Source organism: Sinocyclocheilus anshuiensis, unplaced genomic scaffold, assembly GCF_001515605.1.
Source record: "Sinocyclocheilus anshuiensis isolate Anshui unplaced genomic scaffold, SAMN03320099.WGS_v1.1 scaffold850, whole genome shotgun sequence".
NCBI lineage: Eukaryota > Metazoa > Chordata > Actinopteri > Cypriniformes > Cyprinidae > Sinocyclocheilus > Sinocyclocheilus anshuiensis.
This window is the reverse complement of record NW_015537937.1, coordinates 265,419-288,908: the sequence shown is the minus strand read 5'-3', so window position 1 is coordinate 288,908 and position 23,490 is coordinate 265,419. Positions and strand designations below refer to the sequence as shown.

General features: G+C 36.0%; 1 protein-coding gene across 3 annotated transcripts in view; it reads left to right on the top strand.

The window, feature by feature from the left end:
• The window catches only part of LOC107659260 (disco-interacting protein 2 homolog C-like), a 34,936-nt gene that overhangs the window by 1,363 nt on the left and 10,083 nt on the right, over positions 1-23,490 (top strand). For all 3 annotated transcript variants that reach the window (XM_016448151.1, XM_016448145.1, XM_016448157.1), the window contains exons 2-22: positions 10,401-10,472; positions 10,566-10,670; positions 12,291-12,416; positions 12,522-12,701; positions 13,394-13,528; positions 13,954-14,091; positions 15,396-15,515; positions 16,002-16,199; positions 16,292-16,383; positions 16,856-16,966; positions 17,143-17,266; positions 17,407-17,516; positions 18,086-18,188; positions 18,316-18,380; positions 18,485-18,578; positions 18,758-18,877; positions 18,996-19,110; positions 20,647-20,786; positions 20,967-21,103; positions 21,917-22,125; positions 22,215-22,329. In XM_016448151.1, coding sequence (XP_016303637.1) covers positions 10,401-10,472; positions 10,566-10,670; positions 12,291-12,416; positions 12,522-12,701; positions 13,394-13,528; positions 13,954-14,091; positions 15,396-15,515; positions 16,002-16,199; positions 16,292-16,383; positions 16,856-16,966; positions 17,143-17,266; positions 17,407-17,516; positions 18,086-18,188; positions 18,316-18,380; positions 18,485-18,578; positions 18,758-18,877; positions 18,996-19,110; positions 20,647-20,786; positions 20,967-21,103; positions 21,917-22,125; positions 22,215-22,329 — 2,609 coding nt within the window. The remainder of the gene's footprint in view (positions 1-10,400; positions 10,473-10,565; positions 10,671-12,290; positions 12,417-12,521; positions 12,702-13,393; positions 13,529-13,953; positions 14,092-15,395; positions 15,516-16,001; positions 16,200-16,291; positions 16,384-16,855; positions 16,967-17,142; positions 17,267-17,406; positions 17,517-18,085; positions 18,189-18,315; positions 18,381-18,484; positions 18,579-18,757; positions 18,878-18,995; positions 19,111-20,646; positions 20,787-20,966; positions 21,104-21,916; positions 22,126-22,214; positions 22,330-23,490) is intronic.

Here is a 23,490-nt window from a genome sequence, read left to right as displayed (position 1 = left end):
CCTCTTCCTAAACTATTAAGGTTTTAAATAGAATGTAATAATAAGGCTTTATAGCCTTATGTATAAACAGACCTGTTTATACTGTGTGAGAAAACTTTAAGCGTGATATTGAAAAGATCAAAATTATTTCCTTTTATTTTTCATTGTACTAAAGCCAAAATTATTGAAATATTATCTGCAAAATATCTGATTGTATTAAGTATATAAGAGAAACATCTTTAATGATAATTCAAATGTATTTGTTTAAAACTTTGCATAATAAATATCTTTCCATAGCAGCTTTACAGAAAAGCTTATGAGCAAACTAAAACTGTGTTGAAACTATTTTTGAGCACATGTACATTGCAAAGAAGGAGAGGCGAGAATTTAGAAATAGATGTATAACAACATTATGTGAAAATGCATTTAGTATAAAAACATTTTCTCTATTTTCTTTTCACTGACCCCCTAGAAGTCTCCCTGGGGGTCTGTGGACCCCATTCTGAAATCCCCTTCCATAGAGGTCAGAAGTCTGCTCCACTTTTTGGACGGCGTCAAGGAGAGATAATTGTATTTCTTATTCCTGCAATGTGGGAAATATGTTTTTACAAGTACGAATATTCCATGTAGTTTCTCATTTCTAAGCTGCTTACAAAAAAGGAAAACCCCGCTTTTATAATAATTGTACAAGAATGGGAAAATAGTTTAAAATAGTTTCGGATGAATGTCACACCATTGCTGTAATGAGTGGAGACTTGACCCGGTTCATGAAGACAGTGGTGCCACATGGCCAGTGAGTGCAGAAGGGTGTCTGTGTTTTGTGGTTTATGTTTCATGTAGATTGCATCATTCCTCCTAACAGAGAGACCCAGAGAAGGATGATTCCCCTTATTAGGCCACATCTGCAGCCATCCCTGTGCGCATGAGACTGTGCTCTGTTATTTTGTGTACTTCAATCAGATATTAAATAATCCATCATGATGTTTGTTCCAACACAAACAGTTCAGGAGTTGAGAATGTTCCCATTGACTCCTGACCCGGTCCAGTGAAACGGGGTAGGATACTTAAGGGGGAAATATTTCCCAGAGTAGGGCCTACCTTACGTTTTGGTGCTTTTTATTGTGTTCTTCAGACTACAACATTTCCATGTGCATATACATCAGATGAGCTTCAATAAATTAGCATATGTGACACGTGTATTCATAAGCTTGTCGTATATTACAATATCCTATTTGTGTGTATGGATTGGGGCATCTGTTGTCACTGTTCTGTTGCTTTGGCTTCTGGCCTACTTTCCACGCATGCTGTCATTTGATTGGCTTTCTTGCCACAGGCAATTGTTTCATTGGTTCATAGTCTCTCATGCTGTATTCAGATTGGCTCTGCGGACAAAGGCTTATGGGGGCAGAAGAGTCATTCTGGAGGATTAGGGTCTTCATCTGATCAGAGTTACATATACTTACACTAATGCACTCATGCAGAATGTAATCGTGTATTTATGTGGTCTGATTTTTGATAACTGACAAGTGTCTGTCATAGTTTTATTAAACCGATGATATGACTTCATTTTAAAGAAACTGTTTTAATAATGTTGCTGTTTCTGGTTTATTATGGATCCAAAAAAATAATTCTGATTCTGTATATTCTATTATATCCTCGGTGAGCAGCTCTGTTGGAATGATTTCAAACAGGAGGACTGTGTGTAAATATGGGTGTGCTAGAATTACATTTTTACCTGTGTGTACTGGTGTCAGCACTGGTACAATTCTTACTGTTTACATGTGGGATTCTGCAGGGCATTAAGGTGTTACAGCAGAACTCATTGTATTGGCAATGAAAAGGAAATATAAGTTATACACTTGTAAAAATAAAGGTTCTTGGGTAAATAAAGGTTGGCATCTTTTTAAAGTATAGACACTGCATCTGAACACATTGCACTTTTTGTCCATATACTGTATATCAGTTGTGTTTATTGTGTGTATATTGTATACTGTGTTTCATAAGCTATTGTAGCTTAATGTTAAATGATAGAGATTTTTAGGTTTAACTTAGAGGCGGTTTTTTTTTCTTAAACCATCTGCCACTTTCAGTTATGGGACAAACTTCTGGTCACTCTGACCCAGCTTACACATCAATTACATAAAGGCTGTTTTTTAAAGTGATAGTTCAACCGAAAAAGAAAGTTCTGTCATTACTCCCCCTAATGTCTTTTTTCTTCCATGGAACACAAATGGGAATGTCATTATCAGAATTTCCAAGCTTGTCTTTTCATACAACGAAGGTCTGTTTCTCACAGAAAGCTATTGTATGGCTTCAGAAGACTTGGAAAATAGTACACAAGTCATATAGACTTCCTTTATGATGCATTTATGGTGCTTTTTTTGTTATTTCTGGAGCTTGACAGCCCCTGTTCCCCAGTCACTTACTGAATGGAAAAGAGCAGAATGATCATTCTTTTGTGTTCCACAGAAGAAAGTCATACAGGTTTGGAATGACATGAGCAAATGTTGACAGGTTTTCTTTTTAGGGTAAATTATCCCTTTAAAGGTGAAATTGTTTTATGCTAATACTTTCTCAGATGAATATGTTGAGACAACTTTTAACATTTTAGAATGAGGCTTGTGGGTTAGTACAACCATACTTTTCTATCTGCAGAATTGTGCTGCCCATGTTGTACTAGTAAACATGACAGTTTAAACTTCTGGTAGGTCACCCTGAGCAGGTAGGTCAGATTTTCATAAACTCACTATAGTGGCCCAGAGAGAGACAGAATGGGGTGGCAAAATATCACTTTAAAGGTGAAGTGCATACTTCACCTTTAAAGTGATATTTCGCCACCCCATTCTGTCATCATTTACTCACCCTCTTGTCGTTTCAAACCTGTGTGACTTTCATTCTTCTGTTGAACACAGATTGCTCTGACTGCAATGACAGTGCCTGCAGTTGGAGCTTTCAAGCTTCAAAAACGACACAAAAGCCCCGAAGAAGCATCAAAAAGTATTTGTTTGCTATATTCCAAGTCTTCTGAGGCTGTATGATACTAATTTTACACTATGTGATGAAAATGCTGAAATTAAAGTAGTTTATTGACATCTTACCCTTCAAGAGGCTGTTAACTGTTGTATCGAGGAAATTAATTACAACTGATCGATTTTTGCTCATTTACCCCAATTGCACCTGCTCGTAAACATCTCAACTTGTGTTTTATCAGCTTTTTTAAGTGCGCATTTCTGACTATGTGAGAGGGAAGCTTCCTGCAGCTAAAGGAGAAGTGATGCAGTCAAAATGCTGCATAACTGCATGAGAGGAGAATATAAGTCTGTGCAAGTTTCCTGCTGACATATTGCAGTATTCTGGGGGCTTTATTTAACATCACAATTCACATATAAATGAAATACTCACATATAATGAGATACATGAATGATTAAATTTTGACGTTAATAACAATGAATAATGATTTCTGTCTGTTGATCACACAAAATCACCATATGGCTTTAGAAGACTTATATAAAAAATAGCTCATAAGTCATGCTATATTCTGCTGTATTATAGTACTTTTATTCTAAATTTGATGTTTGGCAGCCCCAGTCCCATCCACTTTCATTATACTGAATAGAGTGACCTGCAGCATATTCTTCAAAAACGAATCTCTTTTGATCTACAGAAGTGAAATACAGGTTTGGAACTACATGATGGTGAGTAAATAATGGCAAAATTATTCTGTTAAGGAAAGGTTCCCTATCTCCAGGAGTCATATTCACCTTGAGTGAACTATTAGTAAGCCCTTCACCCTCATTTCTGCTTTATAACCAACTCTCCATGTATTATAAACAGAGTCATTCTGTGTTGTTCAGCCCAAGGCAGTTTGAAGCCTAAAACAAGATTTGTTAGCTCGACTTGTCTTTGTTTGGCACTGTTGCAATGCTTGTGTTTGCAATTTAACGTTCTTCTGAGATGTAGTGTTATGTTTTGAATATGTTTTTCGCTGCCTGATTCAGTAATTGCGCTCTCAACTCTCTAAGTCATTTTGGTAAGAAAGGCTTTGGCCATGAACTTGAATGTTTGTTATAGTGTGCAGAGACTCTGTGAATGTTAAAGGAACACTCCACTATTTTTGAAAATAGGCTCATTTTCCAACTCCCCTAGAGTTAAAACTAGACCGTTGGTCTTAGTACACGATGTAACTACAGAAGAGTCAAGTTTTAAATAGGAGAAATATAGAAACTCTTTGGTCATTTTTGAGCGAGATGCTAACGGTCTAATCAGATTCAATGATCTATGCTAAGCTAAGCTAAAAGTGCTACCGCCAGACCCGGAGATCAGCTGAATGGATTCGAAAACAGTAAAACGGAAAATGAGCCTATTTTCAAAAATAGTGAAGTGTTCCTTTAAGCTGTCAGAGTAAACAGAGTTTGTACTCTAGTTTCTATGGCCGGTGTAGCAGATGGACTGTTCAGTGTGAAGCAGGTCTGTTTGACTGCAAAGCTGCTTTTCGTTTATCTTCAGAAGAGATGTTTCTTATATAGGCACTGGCAGTTTTTTGTATTCTCTTTTATATTGTCCAGATCAGGGTTTTCCAAATATTTTTTTGTCAACCGAACCCCTTTGACCTAAAATATTTACTTTATTTATTATTTATACTCTCTGAGATTTTAAGTTTATATTTCAATAATTGAACGATAGGCCTACATTTGCATGTTCACGGTTCTATGATGTTGGTTAATGGTCACATAATATACAGGTAAACAAATAATACTTAATTTTTTGAGTTTTATTTTGATTGTTTTTTTTTTTTTTTATTAATTATGAATTAAATGTAATATTTTATGTTTTAATAATTCATAAATTGATGTAAAAATCCCAGTTTGGGTAACCTTGTTTCAGACTAAAGGTTCTCGGACATTCAAGTCTGCATTCAAATATCTATAAGGGTGGGAAAAAAATTTATAAATGCTAGGGATTTTTTTTTTTTACTGTTCTTTCCAATGGACCACTGGGAATTTTCCAACAATACATTTTTTGTGTTGTATATGTAAATGGGTTCTCTGGGTGTGCATTTGTAATATTTAACCTCATAATGTTTATTAAGTGAACAGCTAGATGCATACCCTTTAATGCTTAATATATGTGTATGTTTATTGGGGACACACACACACACACACACACACACACAAACACATATATATACAGCTTACTGCCTCAAAGATATAAGCCATTTCTCTTTTATTAGAATTAATCATGGTCATTTTATTTAGTTGATGTAATCATAAATATTGTTGTTTTATAGAGGGAATGTTGTGCTCTTTCTCTGAAGAATTCTGTTCTCTCCTAATTTCCATGCTTTTGCATTCATCTAGAGCTGCAGGCTGTCTTAGAGCAGAGTGTGTGTTTGTGTAAGACGTGACCTACATACAGTTTTATTATGCTGTGTATGATGGTGTTTGTATTATTAGATTGGTTGGTTAAGCGCTCACCTGCTAGTCTTACATCTCTAAACGGGAAACCTGCGGAACATCAGCCAGATGCTGAAGTTCAGAGCGGTCATATTCTGTCTGACAGAAATATCATGCTTTTACATGAATTAAAGGATTCCGAAAAGGGATTGATTTGGGCTTCACTTAGATTTTAAATAATTAAAATAATAATAAATGTAATAGTTTTTATCACAATGATATGATTGCAGATAGTCTACTCGGGTCGTCATGCATAATTTCATGTTGTATTACTGATCTTTATTGTGATTAAATTTGTGTGATTAAATAATCTTTTCCAGTTACACTCAATTTAATCATTTTGTTACACAACCCAGACATGTGTACTTTTATTCTCTGTCGTTGTTCTGTTATCATTACTAGAGTGATATAAGTCTAAACTACAAACCTGCAAAAGGAAGCAATTTGCACAATCAACCATCAATAATCAGCTTCAGTTTCAGGTAAGATGACTCTCACACCTTCAGTGAAGGTCTGAACAATGTAGCCTGTGTTTCAGAGAATCATAAATCATAAACTATTACACTGATGTTATCATGCCTTCTTGTCATGATCATTGCTGCAGACCTGTAAGCTGAGCTCTCTGATGGAACAGCAGGTCAGCAAGTTTAACTGTGTGTCTATACCAGATTTTACAAGCTTGTCTGAAGTCCTTTTGCTGGGTAGAACCCCCTCTAGCTTCCCAAACAGCCTAGATGTTGAATGTAACCTGGATTAAGCAAGATGCTGGGAGCATTCCTTGGGGCAAAATGAAAATTCATGTAAAGTGTGATGTTTGTGCATGAAGTTTGTGCTTTGGCTCTCCTAGCGGTGTTGATGGGAGTTAAAGAGAGAAGGAGTGATATGGACTTGTGAATGCATAGTTCTTTTTGAGTCTAGAGTGTAAGAAGAGATGTCAAAATTTTACACACTGAGCTCAGATTTACCAAAATATCAGTCTGAAATCAAAAGTTCCACAAAATTTTTAAAAATAATATTACATTTTAAATAACTGTTTTTCATTTTAATATTTTCAAATGTAGTTTATTTCCTGTGTCGGCAAAGCTGAATTTTCAACAGCCATTACTCCAGTCTTCAGTGTCACATGATTCTTTAGGAATCATTCTAATATGCTGATTTGTTGCTCAAGAAACATTAATTATTATTATTATTAATGTTGAAAAAAGTTGTGGAAACCATGATATACACTGCTGTTTGGGATCTGTAAGATTTTTTATGTTTTTTTAAAAGAAGTTTCTTATGCTCATCAAGGCTGTATCTTCAAAAATACAGAAAAAACACATGATCCTTCAGAAATCATTCTAATATGCTGATTTATAATCAATGTTGGAAACAGTTGTGCTGCTTAAAATTTTTTTGAGTCATGTGATACTTTTCAGGATTCTTTAAAGGGGTCATATGATGTTGCTAAAAAGAACATTATGTTGTGTATTTGGTGTAATGAAATGTGTTTATGCGGTTTAAGGTTAAAAAAACACATTATTTCCACATACTGTACATTATTGTTTCTCTTCTATACCCCACCTTTCTGAAACGCGTCGATTTTTACAAAGCTCATCGGTCTGAAAAGCGAGGTGTGCTCTGATTGGCCAGCTATCCAGTGCGTTGTGATTGGCCGAATACCTCAAGCTTGTGACGGAAATGTTACACCCCTTGACTGTGATGCCGTGTCCCGACGCGACGAGACAAATCCAATAAAACCCATTACAAACGAGGCATTTGTTGCATCCAGTGGGGACATAATTACTGATTATAATGATTTATACTGTCTTTTTACGCGATGTGTTGCGCATCGAGCCGCGTAAACATAAAACCATGTCTGCATTTGTGATCGGAGAAATGACAAACAAATTTTGAATTGCAAAATTGCGTTTGAATCGTCAGTGGCAAATTCTTTAAATATAAAAAACTTACTTATAGTCTGTGAGTCAGAACAGCCGGCATTGTAGTCTACTCTCCCAGGTTCAGGAAATAGTCCTCCATAAAATGCGCAGCACACATCTGAATAGTTGGGTTGAAGTGTTCTGGAACAGTGTTGTAAATACAGTAGGGATCTTATCTATTCACGAACAGCTTGTAACACTCCAAAGAGAAAGGAAAACTTGAAATTGCATCAATAAATAAAAAGTAAAAGAGAACAGTGTTTTTTCAAAATAGCAATTTTTTTGTTACTATATCCACTGCTATTCAAAGGTTTGGGGTCAGTACATTGTTTTCTTTCTTTTTTTGTATTAAATTAATACTTTTATTCAGCAAGGATGTGTTAAATGATAAAAAGTGATAGTAAATACTTATTTTGTTAGAAAAGATTTAAATTTTGAATAAATGCTGTTCTTTTTAACTTTTTATTCATCAAAGAATCAGAGAAAAAATTATCACAGGTTCCAAAAACATATTAAACAGCACAACAGTTTCAACACTGATAATAAATCAGCATATTAGAATGATTTCTGAAGGATCATGTGACACTGAAGACTGGAGTAATGATGCTGAAAATTCAGCACTGTCACAGAAATAAATAATATTTTACTGTATATTAAAATAGGAAACCAATATTAGAAATTGCAATTACTGCTTTCTTTTTACTGCATTACTGCTTTTTCTGTAGTTTTGATCAAATAAATACAGGCTTGATGAACATAAGGGATTCCATAAAAAACATTAAAAATCTTACTGATCCCAAACTTATGAACGGCAGTGTATATATTTTTAGAAAGTTCAAAAAACACCAATTATTTACCTTTTGAAACATTATAAATGTCGTTACTGTCACTTTTGATCAACTTAATGCATCATTGCCGAGTAAGTTAATTTCTTTAAAAAATCAATGACTCCAAAACTTTGGTCAGCCATTTTCTCTTTGTCTTTTAAGGAGTTTTAGACAAATCTTTATTGGCCAGTTTTATTGATTCAGTGTCATTTAAAAGCTCTTCTTGCATTCCGCTTTATTGCTCGAGCTTTGACCTGTAGTGCATTTCAAAACTTTCAAACCCTTTTTCCACAACAGTAAAGAGAACTGTGCTGCTGGCTTCTTTGAGCTCTGTTTAACAAGGTGTTTTCTCTCACAGATCTGGCTGAATTCACACAGCGTTCTCTGTGAACCCAAGCATGTAAATCCCACAGGGTCGACGGTTTCTGAGAAACGTTGCATCAACAATCCTCCCACGCTCATTTGCTCAGATCACATGCCATAACGTGCCAATTCTAATGATCCGATAGTCCGAAAGCCACTAAAGCATTGCGATGATATCTGCTTGCTTTCTAAATGGGGTTCACAGCCACATGTTTGGCTGTTTATTTTGACAAGCAGCCATATCTAATAAAGTGGCCATTGAGCTTGTGTTTTGTGTGTGTGTGTGTGTGTGTGTGTGTGTGTGTGTGTGTGCGTAAGCTCTCATGGACATGCATATGTTATCTTGGGTTTGATTTGATTATGTGCGTGTGTGTTTGCTCAGGTTTCGGGATATGCATATGTTATGTTGTCTTTGAATGTGCACGTATGTTATGTAAAGCTCAGTGCAGATTGACCTAGTAATCCAGTTTACGGCATGACGTTTTCTGGTTTTCCCCTCCAGGTCTGTGCATGTGTGTACAATCAAATCTTCTTTTTATGTTGAATTCAGAAATGTATTTAAAGTTCAGTTTTTTTCTTCCTCTGTTGTTCATAATGGAGAGGGAGTCTCATGAGAAAAAGGCCTCCATGTCTTCATTTCCTGCGGGTCTCTGAGGGGGCCACCACACCTATGTTGCCATGGATATCATTTGTGATATTATTTTGGGATGCAGGCATGCAGCATGTTTAGACTTGTGTTTGTTTACTAGAATCCGTCAGCCACACTAGCTCAACACTAAATCATTTAGGAAAAGATTTGGGAATGATTTAAAATATTAATTTGAGCAGCATCCTATAAGTAATTCTGTTTTCCACTGTGTATTCTGTGTGAGTGTGTGTATGTGTTTCTGTGTGTTTGAAAAAATCTTTTTTTGTGACAGTTATTTTCTGAGATTACATTATAATGCAGTGTTATTAAGATTTTGATCAGATTGCTATCTGACTTTTCATGTACACTTGGTCACCTAAATATGTCTCTTAAAGTTGCATAATCTGGGGGAAAATGTAATTGCAATGTGTTTATTTTTAATTATTTAAAAAAGCTCCAGGTTTGTTGTCCTTGTTTGGAGTGCTGCACAATTTGGCCCAAAAGGTTGTGGTTTAATAATAATAGTTGTTGTTGTTGTTGTTGTTGTTGATGAAAGTATAAAAAATAAATATTACTAATAGTACTAATAATATTGCTTGTAATATTACACCGTAAATTGAAAATCAAGTATGTAATAAAATATAATAATATTAATATTAATAATAATAACAATAATTATTATTTTATTTTACAGTACATCTGTAAAATTGCTAAATTAATATTTATAGCTGTTTTAATTTCTTAATTTTCAGATGTTAGCCTAAACCATCAAGGCGTGGTTTATAATCGCACTAAGCTATATTGTGATTTCAGTTTTATTTCGATGCAAAAATGAATTAATTAACTTCTGTGAATTCTGATGCTAATTAGTGCAGGGCAGTGAAATTTTCTTTTAAACACCCTCTTAAGTCATGCGTTAGTTGCTCTATCCATGTGTCTCATCCATAATTGCTCCTCATGTGTCAATTGCAGGGCTTCAAAACATCTTTACAGCATCAGCGACATAGTTCTGTTTGGTAGGAGTAAAGTTTACATACATGACATAAAAGTTTTGTCTTTTATATGTTCAAAAACCATCTACTGAAGTGTTTTGAGTGACTGGATTACTATCCAACTTGAATGCGTCTCGGAGGGCATTTACTGGCCACTGCTTCTAGATCCATGTAGAACTGCAGTGTCTGATGAAACGTGACAATGGGAGTTTAGTTTGTTTTTTGTTTTTTGTTAGGTGATATCACCCAGAAGGGCTATGAGAAGAAAAGATCCAAACTTTTAAAAGCTTACCTACCTCACACACCAGGTAACACACACACACACAAACACCCTATTTTACCAAGCAGCATACGGTTTTTACTGTGTTAAGATTACATTTGTCCCACTGTATTTGCCAAAGGGGCAGAGCGCCGCATCCCTGTCACACCATCTTCATCGTCTTCCTCATCCTCCCGCTACCAACGCCGACGGTCCACTGGCACAAGGGATGAACGTTACCGCTCAGGTGAGATAAAGGGCACAGATTTACTCACACACACACACACACACACACGTTGTGTTTCCATGTTTTATGGGGACATTCCATAGGCGTAATGGTTTTTATACTGTACAAACTGTATTTTCTATCGCCCTAAACCTACCCCTCACAGGAAACTTTCTGAATTTTTTTTATTTTCAAAAAACTTCATTTTGTATGATTTATAAGCTTGTTTCCTCATGGGGACCTAAACATTTCCCCACAAGGTCAAAATTTACTGGTATTACTATCCATTTAGTCCCCATAACGTTATAAATACCAGGTAAACACACACACAATCTGATATCAAGGGGACCTAGCCTAATTCAAGCTCTCTGTAGTTTATGCCATAATCTCAGCAAACAGATCAGCAGCACCAGCTCATATTCAGAAAGTGATGTTATTTTTTGAAGTTTTCTCTTTTTGTTTATTTCTAAATTTGATTATGGAAACCGCTGTTATCGAGTTCTTGTTTTTTATGTTTATAGCATATGACATACAGTAGTTATTTCCGAATATCATCAATATTTTGAAATATAAAGATTTTATGCAACAGTTCAATGAACAAGATGTCAGCATTGTCTGTTCTTGCTCTGTTTCACCAGACAAATCCACAACAGAACACAAGAGTGTTTCGTTATTGAGTGAATCAACATTTTTAAACAAAATGGTGAAATTAATTATCAAATTACTCACTCATAAATGCAGTCACTTGTTTCATTCCTGAATGAACCAGTTATTTGAACTATTCACTACCTATGTGTTTTTCAGGGCTGATACCGATTATTACAGATCAAGTGGACCGATAACTGATATATATGTCTGGTGTAAAAAATGAAAATTTATTTCAAAATTAAGAATAACAAGAGCTCTGACAAAAAAAATGTCTTTAAATGCTTTTTAATTATTTTATCGGCAAATCGGTTTTGAAAATTACTGATACGATAACCATAAAAATGCTTAATATCGGTACCGATAATTGGTCTACCCCTAATTTAAACAAATCGGTTGAATGAATGGCCCACTGACTTGCCACCACATACTGGTGTTTTTATTTTTATTTTCCTCATTTCAAATTTCTGTATTCAAAATTTAATATTTAAAACATCATAACACTATTTATGCAATTTACATCTGTATATACCGTTTTAATTCATTAATTTAATTTAATTAATTTTGAAATATTTATTTACTGATGAAATGTAAGAATTCAACATAAAAGATTACACATACATTTAATAAGGTTAGAAAAATGCCCTTATAAAGGTAAAAATTCCCCTAGAAGTCAGTTTAAGGGAACAAATATAGCTCCTTGATGGAACATTTTAATTTTGTCTCTGAATGTATATTTATTACATAAACTTATTACGTCAAATTTATTACTAAATATGCTACAGAGATTTTTTTTGCATCTGTTGTAGTAAATACATTAAAGAAGGTTGTTCTGTATCTTCATTCTACTGAATAAACACTCTTCCTAAATAATCCTCTGAACTGGCTAGAAAAAGAGCAACTCTACTGAACTTTATTCTACACACACACATACATAAACATAAGAAGATTTTGCACTCTTTATGCATGTATAAAAACTCTGTATCTTTCTTTCAGATGTTCACTCAGAAGCTGTTCAGGCTGCACTGGAGCGACACAGTGAGAGAAAGATGGCTGTGCTGTTGCCATCCAAGCGGCAGTCGCTCATTGGTCAAACCTCCATGGACACGTACACACCTCCAGGTGTGTGTGTGTGTATGTGCATATGTTTGTGTGTAAGAGCGAGTGAGTAAGTGTGTGTGTGTGTGTGTGTGTGAGTGTGTGACTGTTCTCTCTGTGTCTCTGCAGACTCATCCTCCGGCTCTGATGCTGAGGGGTCTCTGGGGAGGGCGGGAGGTGTCAGCATGGACTCCTGGATCAGCAGAGCTCTCCATGGCTCACCTTCAACATCATCGTCATCATCGTCACACAGCAACAGCTCTGCTAATGCAGCCCGACTCGCAGAGACTAACATGCACTCATACAGCAGTAAGAACTCGTGCAAATATTCACAAGGCAGCGAATAAACACAGATACTGAGAATCACTCATGTTATAAATTAGTCTTTAGGTCACTGTCAATCAACTCAGATTTTGCTTTCAATATTACTGTAAGCGTAGGAAAAACAAGCCTCTCACGTTTAATTCACTTCATATGAAATAAGTCTTTTGGGCCTTTTTTAAACCTCCCTTATCAAGATCATCTAATTTTAGCAAATCGCTTTCTCATACTTAACCAACCTCAGGCAATCAGATCCTTGCACTCACTTTGTCAGTTGTGTTTGCCTAAACAATTTCAGCCAATCAGCTCCTCGTGTCCAGCTCACTTCAGCCTTTCATTTCTATTTTCCCAACCAATTTCAGCCAGTCAGCTTCTCACGCCTGACTCGTGACTTTTTTTTATATATTTTTTTTTTTATTTACTTATTCCAGCAAATGAACTGGAATATTCTTTCAGCCAGTCAGCTTCTCACGCCTGACTCGTGACTTTTTTTTATTTTTATTTTTTTTTTATTTACTTATTCCAGCAAATGAACTGGAATATTCCATATTCCATGCTTAACTCAAACCAGCCAATCAGCTTCTTGCAAAGTAAAAAGATTTATATACTAAGGAATTTACTGCTAATATGACTGCTATAGGTTAGCTTTCTGATTTCTCTCTTTTAATTTCTCCCCTCAGTTGGTCCGATGTCTCATCTGTCTCTGAAAAGGTGGGGCTTAAGAGAAATGTGCGTTTCTGCTGAGAATGGAATAGTTGGCAGGCACTCCAGTAACTACCAGTCAGATCGCCCTTGGTCCTCTCTGGATTCTGAGGGTCAGTATTTCATGGTTTTTTGGGCTAAACACTTGTCTGACATTAAAAGGGATAGTTCACCCCAAAATCATCATTTACTCACTCTCAAGTTGTTCCAAAACTGTTTGACTTTCTTTCTGGTGTGGAACACTTTTTTTGGTTTGTCCATACAATGGAAGTCAATAGGCTCCAGTGTTGTTTGGTTTCCAGCGTTCTTCAGAATATCTTCATTTGTGTTCCACAGGAGAAAGAAAGATATACAGGTTTGGAATTACATGAGGTTTGAGTAAATGATGTCAGAATTGTAGTTTCTGTTTGAACTGTCCCTTTAAGATGAAAGCACTCAAATTTGCATCTCATTCCTAATAACTGATAATGAATCGTCACATTTATTGGGGTAAATGTTACTATACTGATGAGTTAATCTGTTTGTTTGTGTACTGCAGACAGTCTGTCGGCCCCACCTGACATCACCAGCTACATGCCAGACCCCGCCCCCATCTCTGTTCGACGCCCACAGGTCGCCATGATAGCCAGGCCCCTGCCCAAATATGGCAATGCTGAGCTGATGGAGACAGGAGATGGTGAGTGTGTGTGCAGAGGTTTTTGTTTTTAAATGTGTGTTTATTCTAAAATGATCAAGTTTGCCATCTATTATGTTTGGAAGCTATTCAGTGTCTATGGAATTCAATAAATGGGTTTAAGGTTCAAAAAACACATTCTTTTCCACATACTGTACATTATTGTTTCTCCTCTATGCCCTGCCTTTCTGAAACGCGTCGATTTTTACAAAGATCATCGTTCTGAAAACTGCGGTGTGCTCTGATTGGCCAGCTATCCAGTGCGTTGTGATTGGCCGAATACCTCAAGGGTGTGACGGAAATGTTACGCCCCTTGACTGTGATGCCGTGTCCCGACGCGACGAGACAAAACCAATAAAACCCATTACAAACGAGGCATTTGTTGCACCCAGTGGGGACATAATTACGGATAATAACGCGTCTTTTTACGCGTTGCGTTGCATCGCGCCGCGTAAACATAACACCATGTCTGCATTTCTGATCAGTGAAATGACAAACAACAAGCGCTGCGCTACACTGCTCAAAACTCGCGTTTGAATCATCAGTGACAAATCCTTTAAATTTAAATTATATGAAAACGTACTTACAGTCTGTGAGTCAGAACAGCCGGCATTGTAGTCTACTCTACCAGGATCAGGCGTTTGAATCATCAGTGGCAAATTCTGTAAATATGAAAACATACTTACAAGCTGTGAGTCAGAACAGCCGGCATTGTAGTCTACTCCCCCAGGTTCAGGAAACAGTCCTCCGTAAAATGCGCTGCACACACACGAATATTTGGTTTGAACTGTTCTGGAACAGTGTTGTAAATACAACTTAACCACTGATTTCTAGTTGTGTCCTCTTTTGGAAGGCCAAACAAAGTATTTTCACTTTCGCAACGACACACAGTGTCTCCACGACATGGCGGCAGCAGCAAGAATACTACAGCGAGAATCAAAGTTATGCCTTCTTTTTTTGCGTATACTTTTGGGCGGCGTTATACAAATCTTCCCACACAGTGACGTAGACATGTGGGGGCGTGTTTAAACGAGGCGTTTTAGGAGGGCGTGGACGTGTCTTAACTTTTAAATACTTTTAAAAACTTTTAAACTTTCTTTGGGTTTGAGACTTTAGTCTTTGCAACTTTAGGGATCTTATCTATTCACGAACAGCTTGTAACACTCCAAAGAGAAAGGAAAACTTGAAATCGCGTCATATGACCCCTTTAAAATGACAAAAGAAATACTATTCAATTAAAATTTGTTTTCCGGTTTTTACTATTGTGAGAATTTGTATTTGTAGTATAATTGTATATATGTGTGTAGGTGTGCCTGTCAGTAGCCGTGTGTCGGCGAAGATCCAGCAGCTAGTTAACACCCTGAAGCGACCCAAGCGAAGACCCCTGAGAGAATTCTTTGTGGAGGATTTTGAAGAACTTCTGGAAGGTTAAAATATTTTCGCCTCTTTTTGTGTCTTGTTTGATTTCAAAGATGAATATACTGTAACTGTAAAAGTCAATGAATATAATACCCTGCACAAGTTCACAGAAACACTTCTTCAGAAACACTTTCACAGTTAATGACAGGTCAAAGGTCTTGAAATTCATTACTCTCATATTAAACGCTCCACACCCTGCACAGAACAAGTTAATTTGATCTAGCTATTTTTGCAGAGATCGAGGTGAAGTGCTTAAAGGGATAGTTCAACCAAAAATCCAAATCCTGCCATCATTTACTCACCTTTGTGTTGTCTTTTTTCGCATCTATGATGTCATGAGAGTGAGAAAATGATGACAGAATTTTATGGAAGATGAAACTTTAGGGAAACTCTTCCTTGAAATTCGCGTAGTATGAATCCTGATGATATAGAACATGGGTCTCATCAACATGCAAATGCATTGCTAACCTTCTCTTGACGTTTGACATGTGCAGTGCAGCAGCCCGATCCTTCTCTGCCACGCCCAGAGGGGGCGGAGTCAACCCCAATACAAGGAGAAGAGCTCAACGGACTCAAGAACTGCCCCTCCTCCCTGGAAGCAGCCCTTCTGCGCTGGGGAGCCATTGCACCCAAAGCTCCCTGTCTGACCACTACACACAGCAATGCCAAACAGCCATACACACTTACATATGGTACACATGCATATATATTCATAGCCATTCATTGGGTTTTATTGTCTTTGTTTAGGGTGCATATTTATATCTCTTTGCTTCTGTGTTTGTAGGCAAGCTCTGGTCCAAGAGTTTGAAGTTGGCCTATAACCTTCTCCACAAACTGGGATCCAAACAAGAGCCAATCATTCACCCTGGAGACAGGGTAAGAGTGGATAAATTGAAATGTCTTATGTATTTTTCTAAAATGCAAAAGTTTGGGGACTGTAAGCTGGTCAGCAGAAGGAAGCAGGAAGGAAGCATTAAATGTGGTGCTGGTCAGCAGAAGGAAGCATTAAATGTGAGCCAAAATCATCACAATTAAAAGAACCAAAGACTTAAACTACTTCAGTCTGTGTGCATTGAATTTATTTAATACACGAGTTTCACAATTTGAGTTGAATTACTGAAATAAACGAACTTTTCCACGACATTCTAATTTATTGAGATGCACCTTTATATACAGCCTTTGTAAGCATAAAAGACTTCTTTCAGAATCATTTAAAAGAAAATTACTGATCCCAAACTTTTGAACGGTTGTGCATAACTCTATTATAAAGACAGAAATCAAATATATAAACACTATATAGACATATATTCAAAAACCGATGAAGAATGAAGCGTGTGTTTTACTGTAGGTAGCACTGGTTTACCCCAATAATGACCCTGCAGCATTCATGGTGGCGTTTTATGGCTGTCTTTTGGCTGAAGTTGTTCCTGTCCCAATTGAAGTACCACTTACGAAGAAGGTAATTTCTACTGCAAAATAATTCCAGCAATAGCACATCAGCTTAGGCAGGACTGCCAATATTTAGAAGATTGAATAATTAGTAATTATGAAAAGGATAGTTACCCAAAATTTTACAAACAATTTTACAAGAACAAATTTGCCTGAGGTGTGCCCTTCTGCTCTCTCACCTCAAAGGATGCTGGGAGTCAACAAATTGGTTTCCTGTTGGGTAGCTGTGGAGTTGCTGTGGCATTAACAAGTGATGCATGTCATAAAGGTCTTCCTAAGAGTGCTAGTGGTGATGTCATGCAGTTTAAAGGTCAGAGACTTCACAATGTTTGTTAGAACCACCTGCACATGAGTCTTCACAAAGGAACATTGTTGTGTGTTAAACATATGTGTGGTTTTATCCAGTTTGTATATGTTTGTGTTGTGTGTGTGTTGTGTGTGTGTATTCAGGCTGGCCAAAGTTGCTCTGGGTGCTGACTGATTCCAAACATTTATCTAAACCCCCACGAGAATGGTTTCCTCTCATTAAAGATGCTAACAATGACACAGCATACATAGAGGTAACAGACCATTTGATTGTGTGTGAAATTCATTTGGATTTTTCTCGAATATATCATTATTTATTTAATGATAATATTAATGAATGATAATATTTTTTTAATAATCCACTACTGTTCAGAATTTTTATTTATTTATTTATTTTTAAATAAGTGAATACTTTTATTCAGCAAGGACACATTAAATTGATCGAAAGTGACAGTAAACACATTTATGGCTACTAAAAATTCAGCTTTGCCATCACAGGAAAAAAAATGCATTTTTAAAATATATTAAAATAGTAGTTATTTTAAATAAAAAAAATAAATAAATAAAATTTTTGTTCACATAAATGCAACCTTGGTGAGAAAAAGAAACTTCTCTCAAAAACATAAAAAAATTCACCAACCCCAAACAAACAATAGTGTATATATAAAAATATATTTTTATATAATTTACTTAAATTTGTATTTATATGACAGATTTTAAGGCTGCCTAATATGCAAGGGAACTTGTATTGTAGGTCTTTGGCAATACACTGATCTCATTGCATTTATGATGAGAGTGGTCGTGTTTTGTGGTTGATTGACAGTATAAGACCTGTAAGGATGGGAGTGTGCTGGGAATAACTGTGACAAGAATGGCGATGCTCACACACTGCCAAACACTTAAACATACCTGCGGATACAGTGAGGGTAAGATATCAAAATATCACACTTCAGATTCTTAAAGGTATCATTTAGCCGAAATGAAAATACTGTCAAGTCGTTCCAAAACCATATGATTTTATTTCTAAGTGGTTTGTGTTTTTTTGTGTTTCAGCTGAGACTATGGTGAATGTGTTAGACTTTAAGAAAGGCATCGGCCTTTGGCACAGTATTCAAACGGTAATATAAATGACTTATTTTACTGTATGTTGTCATTTATCCGATTTTTCTGTAGCCTGTCTTTTTTGAACACGTGATTTCTCTTCTTTTTCCTCTCTCTATAGAGTGTGTTGAATATGTTACATGTGGTCAGTGTTCCATATGCACTTATGAAGGTGAATCCTCTGTCCTGGATCCAGAAAGTCTGCCAGTACAAAGGTACACACACAGAAACACACACTTTTGGTCTCCTGGCTTTTTGGATGGTGTACCCATCTCCTACGTGTTCAAAGATCACCTATCACTCTAATCAGAAGCAAATTCTGCTGTATAAAACAAGAACACACATAGTGTTACACATTCTGTTCAGTAATCGGTCTCTTTCCATGTGTGTGCAGCTAAGGTGGTTTGTGTGAAGAGTAGGGATCTACACTGGGCTCTGATGGCCTACAAAGAGCAGAGTGACACCAACATGAGCTCACTGCGAATGCTGCTGATCGCTGATGGATCAAACCCCTGTGAGTGTGTGAATGTTGAATCAAACCCCCTTGAGTGTGCGTTACTGATGAATCAAAGCCTGTGAGTGTTACTTTGTGAATCAAGCCCTGATGTAAATTCTCTGTCTTTCGTTCCCAGGGTCGATATCCTCCTGCGACGCATTCCTGAAAGTGTTTCAGAGCATGGGCTTGAGGTCAGAGGTCATATGCCCGTGTGCTGGCTCCCCCGAGGCACTAACTGTAGCTGTGAGGAGGTATAAATACACTCACACTCACTTTGCCCAGGAGGCACACATGTGCACACATCATTCTTGTGCTCAGGAATCTGTTTTCAGTTTAAACTCATTAAAATGGGAGGTTCTGTCTTTTGTGGTCGCACATTACAAACAACATAACCAGGCCTACGCACATTCATGCACAAAGACACATGCAAAACTATTAAGAAATACAGCTGACTCAGATTTTAACATCATGTAGTGAAAACTGCTTGGTTCTTAATCAATCATTAAAATACATTTAATTGTGTTTGTGTGTGGTCTAAGTTTAAATCGTGTTATCAGACGGAAATTGCACTATATCGCCATAAAGTCTGGTTAACATGGCCAAGAATTACCCAAATAAACAAAAAAGACTGCCTGACCGACGTGTAGTTACCAACCACTCTTTCCTTTTATATCTGTAGGCTGATAAATCTGAAATCAGATACTACCCAAAGTGCAAAATGGAATATATAAAGTGTGACTGTAGATATCTCAAATTTCTCAAACGAAACTATTGAATATCTCTTACAAGACAAACTTTTGCAAATCTAGTTATGTTTTTTTCTCAGAAGCATTCATTATAGTAGAGATTCGTAAATGTGATTTGTAAAGGCAGGACTCCCAGAAATTGTGTAAAGCCAACCAATCAGAATAGAGCTTGCTGTTTTGAGAAAGTGATGTCAAATGTTTTTATTTAGAAATGGTGCATTAAATTCATCAAAAGTGACCGAAATGTTTTGGAACAAATGTGTTTACTATATCACAAAAATGTTATTCTTTTGAACTTTCTATCCATTGAAGAATCCCGAAAAACATTTTTTGTGAAAACTGTAATAAATATTAAGTAGCACAACCATTCAAACATTAATAATACTAATAAGAAATGTTTCTTGAGCACCAAAAATCAGCATTTTAGAATGATTTCTGAAGGATCATGTGACACTGAAGACTGAAGTAATGGCTGCTGAAAATTCAGCATTGCATCACAAGAATAAATTACATTTTAAAATATATTCAAGAAGAAAACAGTCATTTTAAATTGTTATAATATTTCACAATATTTTACTGTATTTTTAATCAAATAAATGAAGCATTGGTGGCACACAAGAGACTTCTTTCAAAAATATTTAAAAATCTTACCGACCCCAAACTTTTTAATGAATCTTAATAAAATACCACGAGTCTCCTCATGTTTTATACTTTTATGTTTTATGTTTTGTGTTCTTTTGGTGACACATTCAATGGGATTTTTGTGGGTGCAGATGCAAGGATTTGGTGGTAGAAACTACATAATGATATAACTTTATAAAAAAACTTTTATTAAGGACTGTGAGACTGCCAAGTAATATTCACACCAGCCAATCAAACCTCTTTTGTCAGAGCTTTTGCATCTCCAGGAAGCCAAACCACACAATTCCAAATTGTTTATTAAATCTGGAAAATATTGTGTCTATGGTAATATAATATTCTGGCAACACATATGGACATGTTTATTCTTTCATTTATTTGTATGCATGTGTTTTCTGTCAGGCCTCAGGAGGGCAGCTCTAAGCCAGCAGGCCGAGGGGTCCTAAGTATGACGAATCTGAGTCACGGGGTCATCAGAGTGGACACTGGAGAGAAGCTGTCCGTCCTCGCCCTACAGGATGTGGGCACGGCCATGCCAGGAGGTACAGCGATTACGAGAACATGAACGAATTAACATTTTTTAAAAGCATTTTGATTCAGGTCCAACATCTACGTCGTAAACCAGCCTAGAGCAGTTCAGCGCTGTTTTCCTCATGTGACCACAGACCTCATCAAACGACTTTATGGTTCTCGTAAAACTGACTTTTCTCTTTCTCTCTCAGCAATGGTGTGTGTTGTTAAACTGGAGGGTGTTCCTCAACTGTGTAAAACCGATGAGATTGGAGAGATCTGTGTGTCGTCTGTTGCCACAGGAACGTCATATTATGGGCTTACAGGAATGAGCAAGAACACATTTGAGGTGTGAAAATACAATATATACGGAATATACACCAAATTTCATTATGTTAAGATTCACTGCTGTTTAAACGTTTGTTTGTTTGTTTTTTTAATTAATGCTTTTATTCCACAAGGACATATTAAAATGATCAAAAGTGACAGTAAAGACTTTTACAATGTTACAAAAGAATTCTGTTTCAAATAAATGTGTTTCTTTTGATGTTTCTATTCCTCAAAGAATTCTGAAAAAAATGTTTCACAGTTTGCACATAGACATTAAGCAGCTCAACTGTTTTCAGCATTCATAATAATAAGAAATGTTTCTTGAGCACCAATTTTCTTGAGCAATTTTAAAATATTTTCAATGTTCATAAATATATTTTTTAAAATCTATTAAAATAGGAAACATTTTTTAAAAGTGTAATAATATTTCCCAATAATACTGTTTTACTGTATTATACATATTATAAATACAAAAATATATTTATTTATTTTTTTGCAGTTTTGGTGAGCAAGAGACTTTTTTTCAAAAACATTACAAAATCTTACCTACCCCAAGCTTTTGAACAGCAGTGTATGTAAAACATCTTTGGTTTACTGTAGTGAAGTAAAAAAAACTTTAGTGCATTTGTAGCTGGTTTTACCTGGTTTCTACGTATTCAAATGTTTCTGGTCCAAGCTGGTCATTTATAGTAATTTATAGTAATTAGCTGGTTCAAGCTGTCAACAATTTTATGATTAAATGTTGGTGCATTTTAAGTAGAAAGTGTGTGTATCCTACTATTTAGTGTGTGTCCTGTCAGTCAGAGAATTTGTTTGTGTCTCTGTGGTGCAGGTGTGTCCAATGGCATGTGACAGTGGATTGGTCAGCGATTGTGTATTTGTGAGGTCAGGTCTGCTGGGGTTTGTGGGTCCGGGCGAGATGATCTTCATCTCTGGTACACTGGAAGGACTGATGCAGGTTGGGGGTCGGAAACACAATGCTGATGATATCATCGCTACAGCTCTTGCTGTGGAGCCCATGAAGTTCATCTATAGAGGAAGGTATGTATTAAAAGTAAGACCAGAATACTACTCTAGAAAGAATCTTGTTTTAAATCCATCTGGGTAATCTCTGTGCTCGCTCTGTATAGGACGGTGGTGTTCTCAGTGAATGTGTTGTATGATGAGAGGATTGTGCTGGTAGCAGAACAGAGACCAGATTCAACTGAAGAAGAGAGTTACCAGTGGATGAGCCGAGTGTTGCAGGTACACACATACATACATAATCAGGCTCAAGGTTTGCATTTTTCTGTCCTTGCTGAAAGCAAAAGTGCTGCACTAAGCAACAAAGTCATAGCCAAGCAGATCGGATTTAATATTTAATGTATAGTTATCTATGTGAAGATTTTGCACCAATGAGATTTCACTGTGGGTGTGGCAACCCACCACGACATGACAAAAATAGAAACCAACAGAGCGGCAACAGCTCTTATTGTATGTCGCTTGTTGTGGCATCAATCATAAGGACAAAAACTCTGATTTAAATGATAGAAATTTTTGGGCTGATTTATTGCGTCTTGCTGGGTCTGGCCATATTCTTTCTACAAAATACAATTATAGAAATTATAGGTTTAAAATTAGAGATATTTTTGTATTCTATAAATGTGATGGTGAACATCTGAATGAAATAAATGACTTTAAAAAGTCATTATTTAATAATTAGCATTCATGGATTCTAGTTTTGTTATTGTACAAAATATCTTTTAGTATTTAAATGTACACTCCTGTTCAGATGTTTTAGAGTCAGTACAATTTTATTTTAAAGAAGTTCACACTTTTATTCAGGAAGGATACATTAAATTTATCAAACGTGAAAGTAAAGAAATCAGTGCTGTTCTTTTGAACTTTCTAATAATCAAATTTTCATGGTTTCCATGAAAATATTAAGCAGCATAGTTCTTTTCAACGCTGATAGTAAAAATATGTCACTTGATATGCATATTAGACTACCAAATATGCATATTAGAATAATTTCTGAACGATCAAATGATGTGTGCCTTGGCATCACAGGAATAAATTACATCTTTAAAATGTATTCAAATAGAAAACAGGTATTTTAAATAGTAGTTATACAAAAAATTGTAATGAATTTATAATAGTAAATTCATAATATTACTGTTTTTTTCTGTATTTTTGGTCAAATAAATACAGCCTTGGTTAACATAAGATACTTCTTTCAAAAATATATATAAAAAAATCTTACCTAAACCTTAGAATATTAGTGTAAATTTTTGTTTAGAAATATATTTATTTCAAGTGAAACTCCAATTTTGGCTTCAGTTGTGTTTAGTTACAGAAGGCTTTAAAGTCACACCTCTGGTCTTTTCAGTGTTAATTATATGATTAAGGTTATTAATAATGAATTGA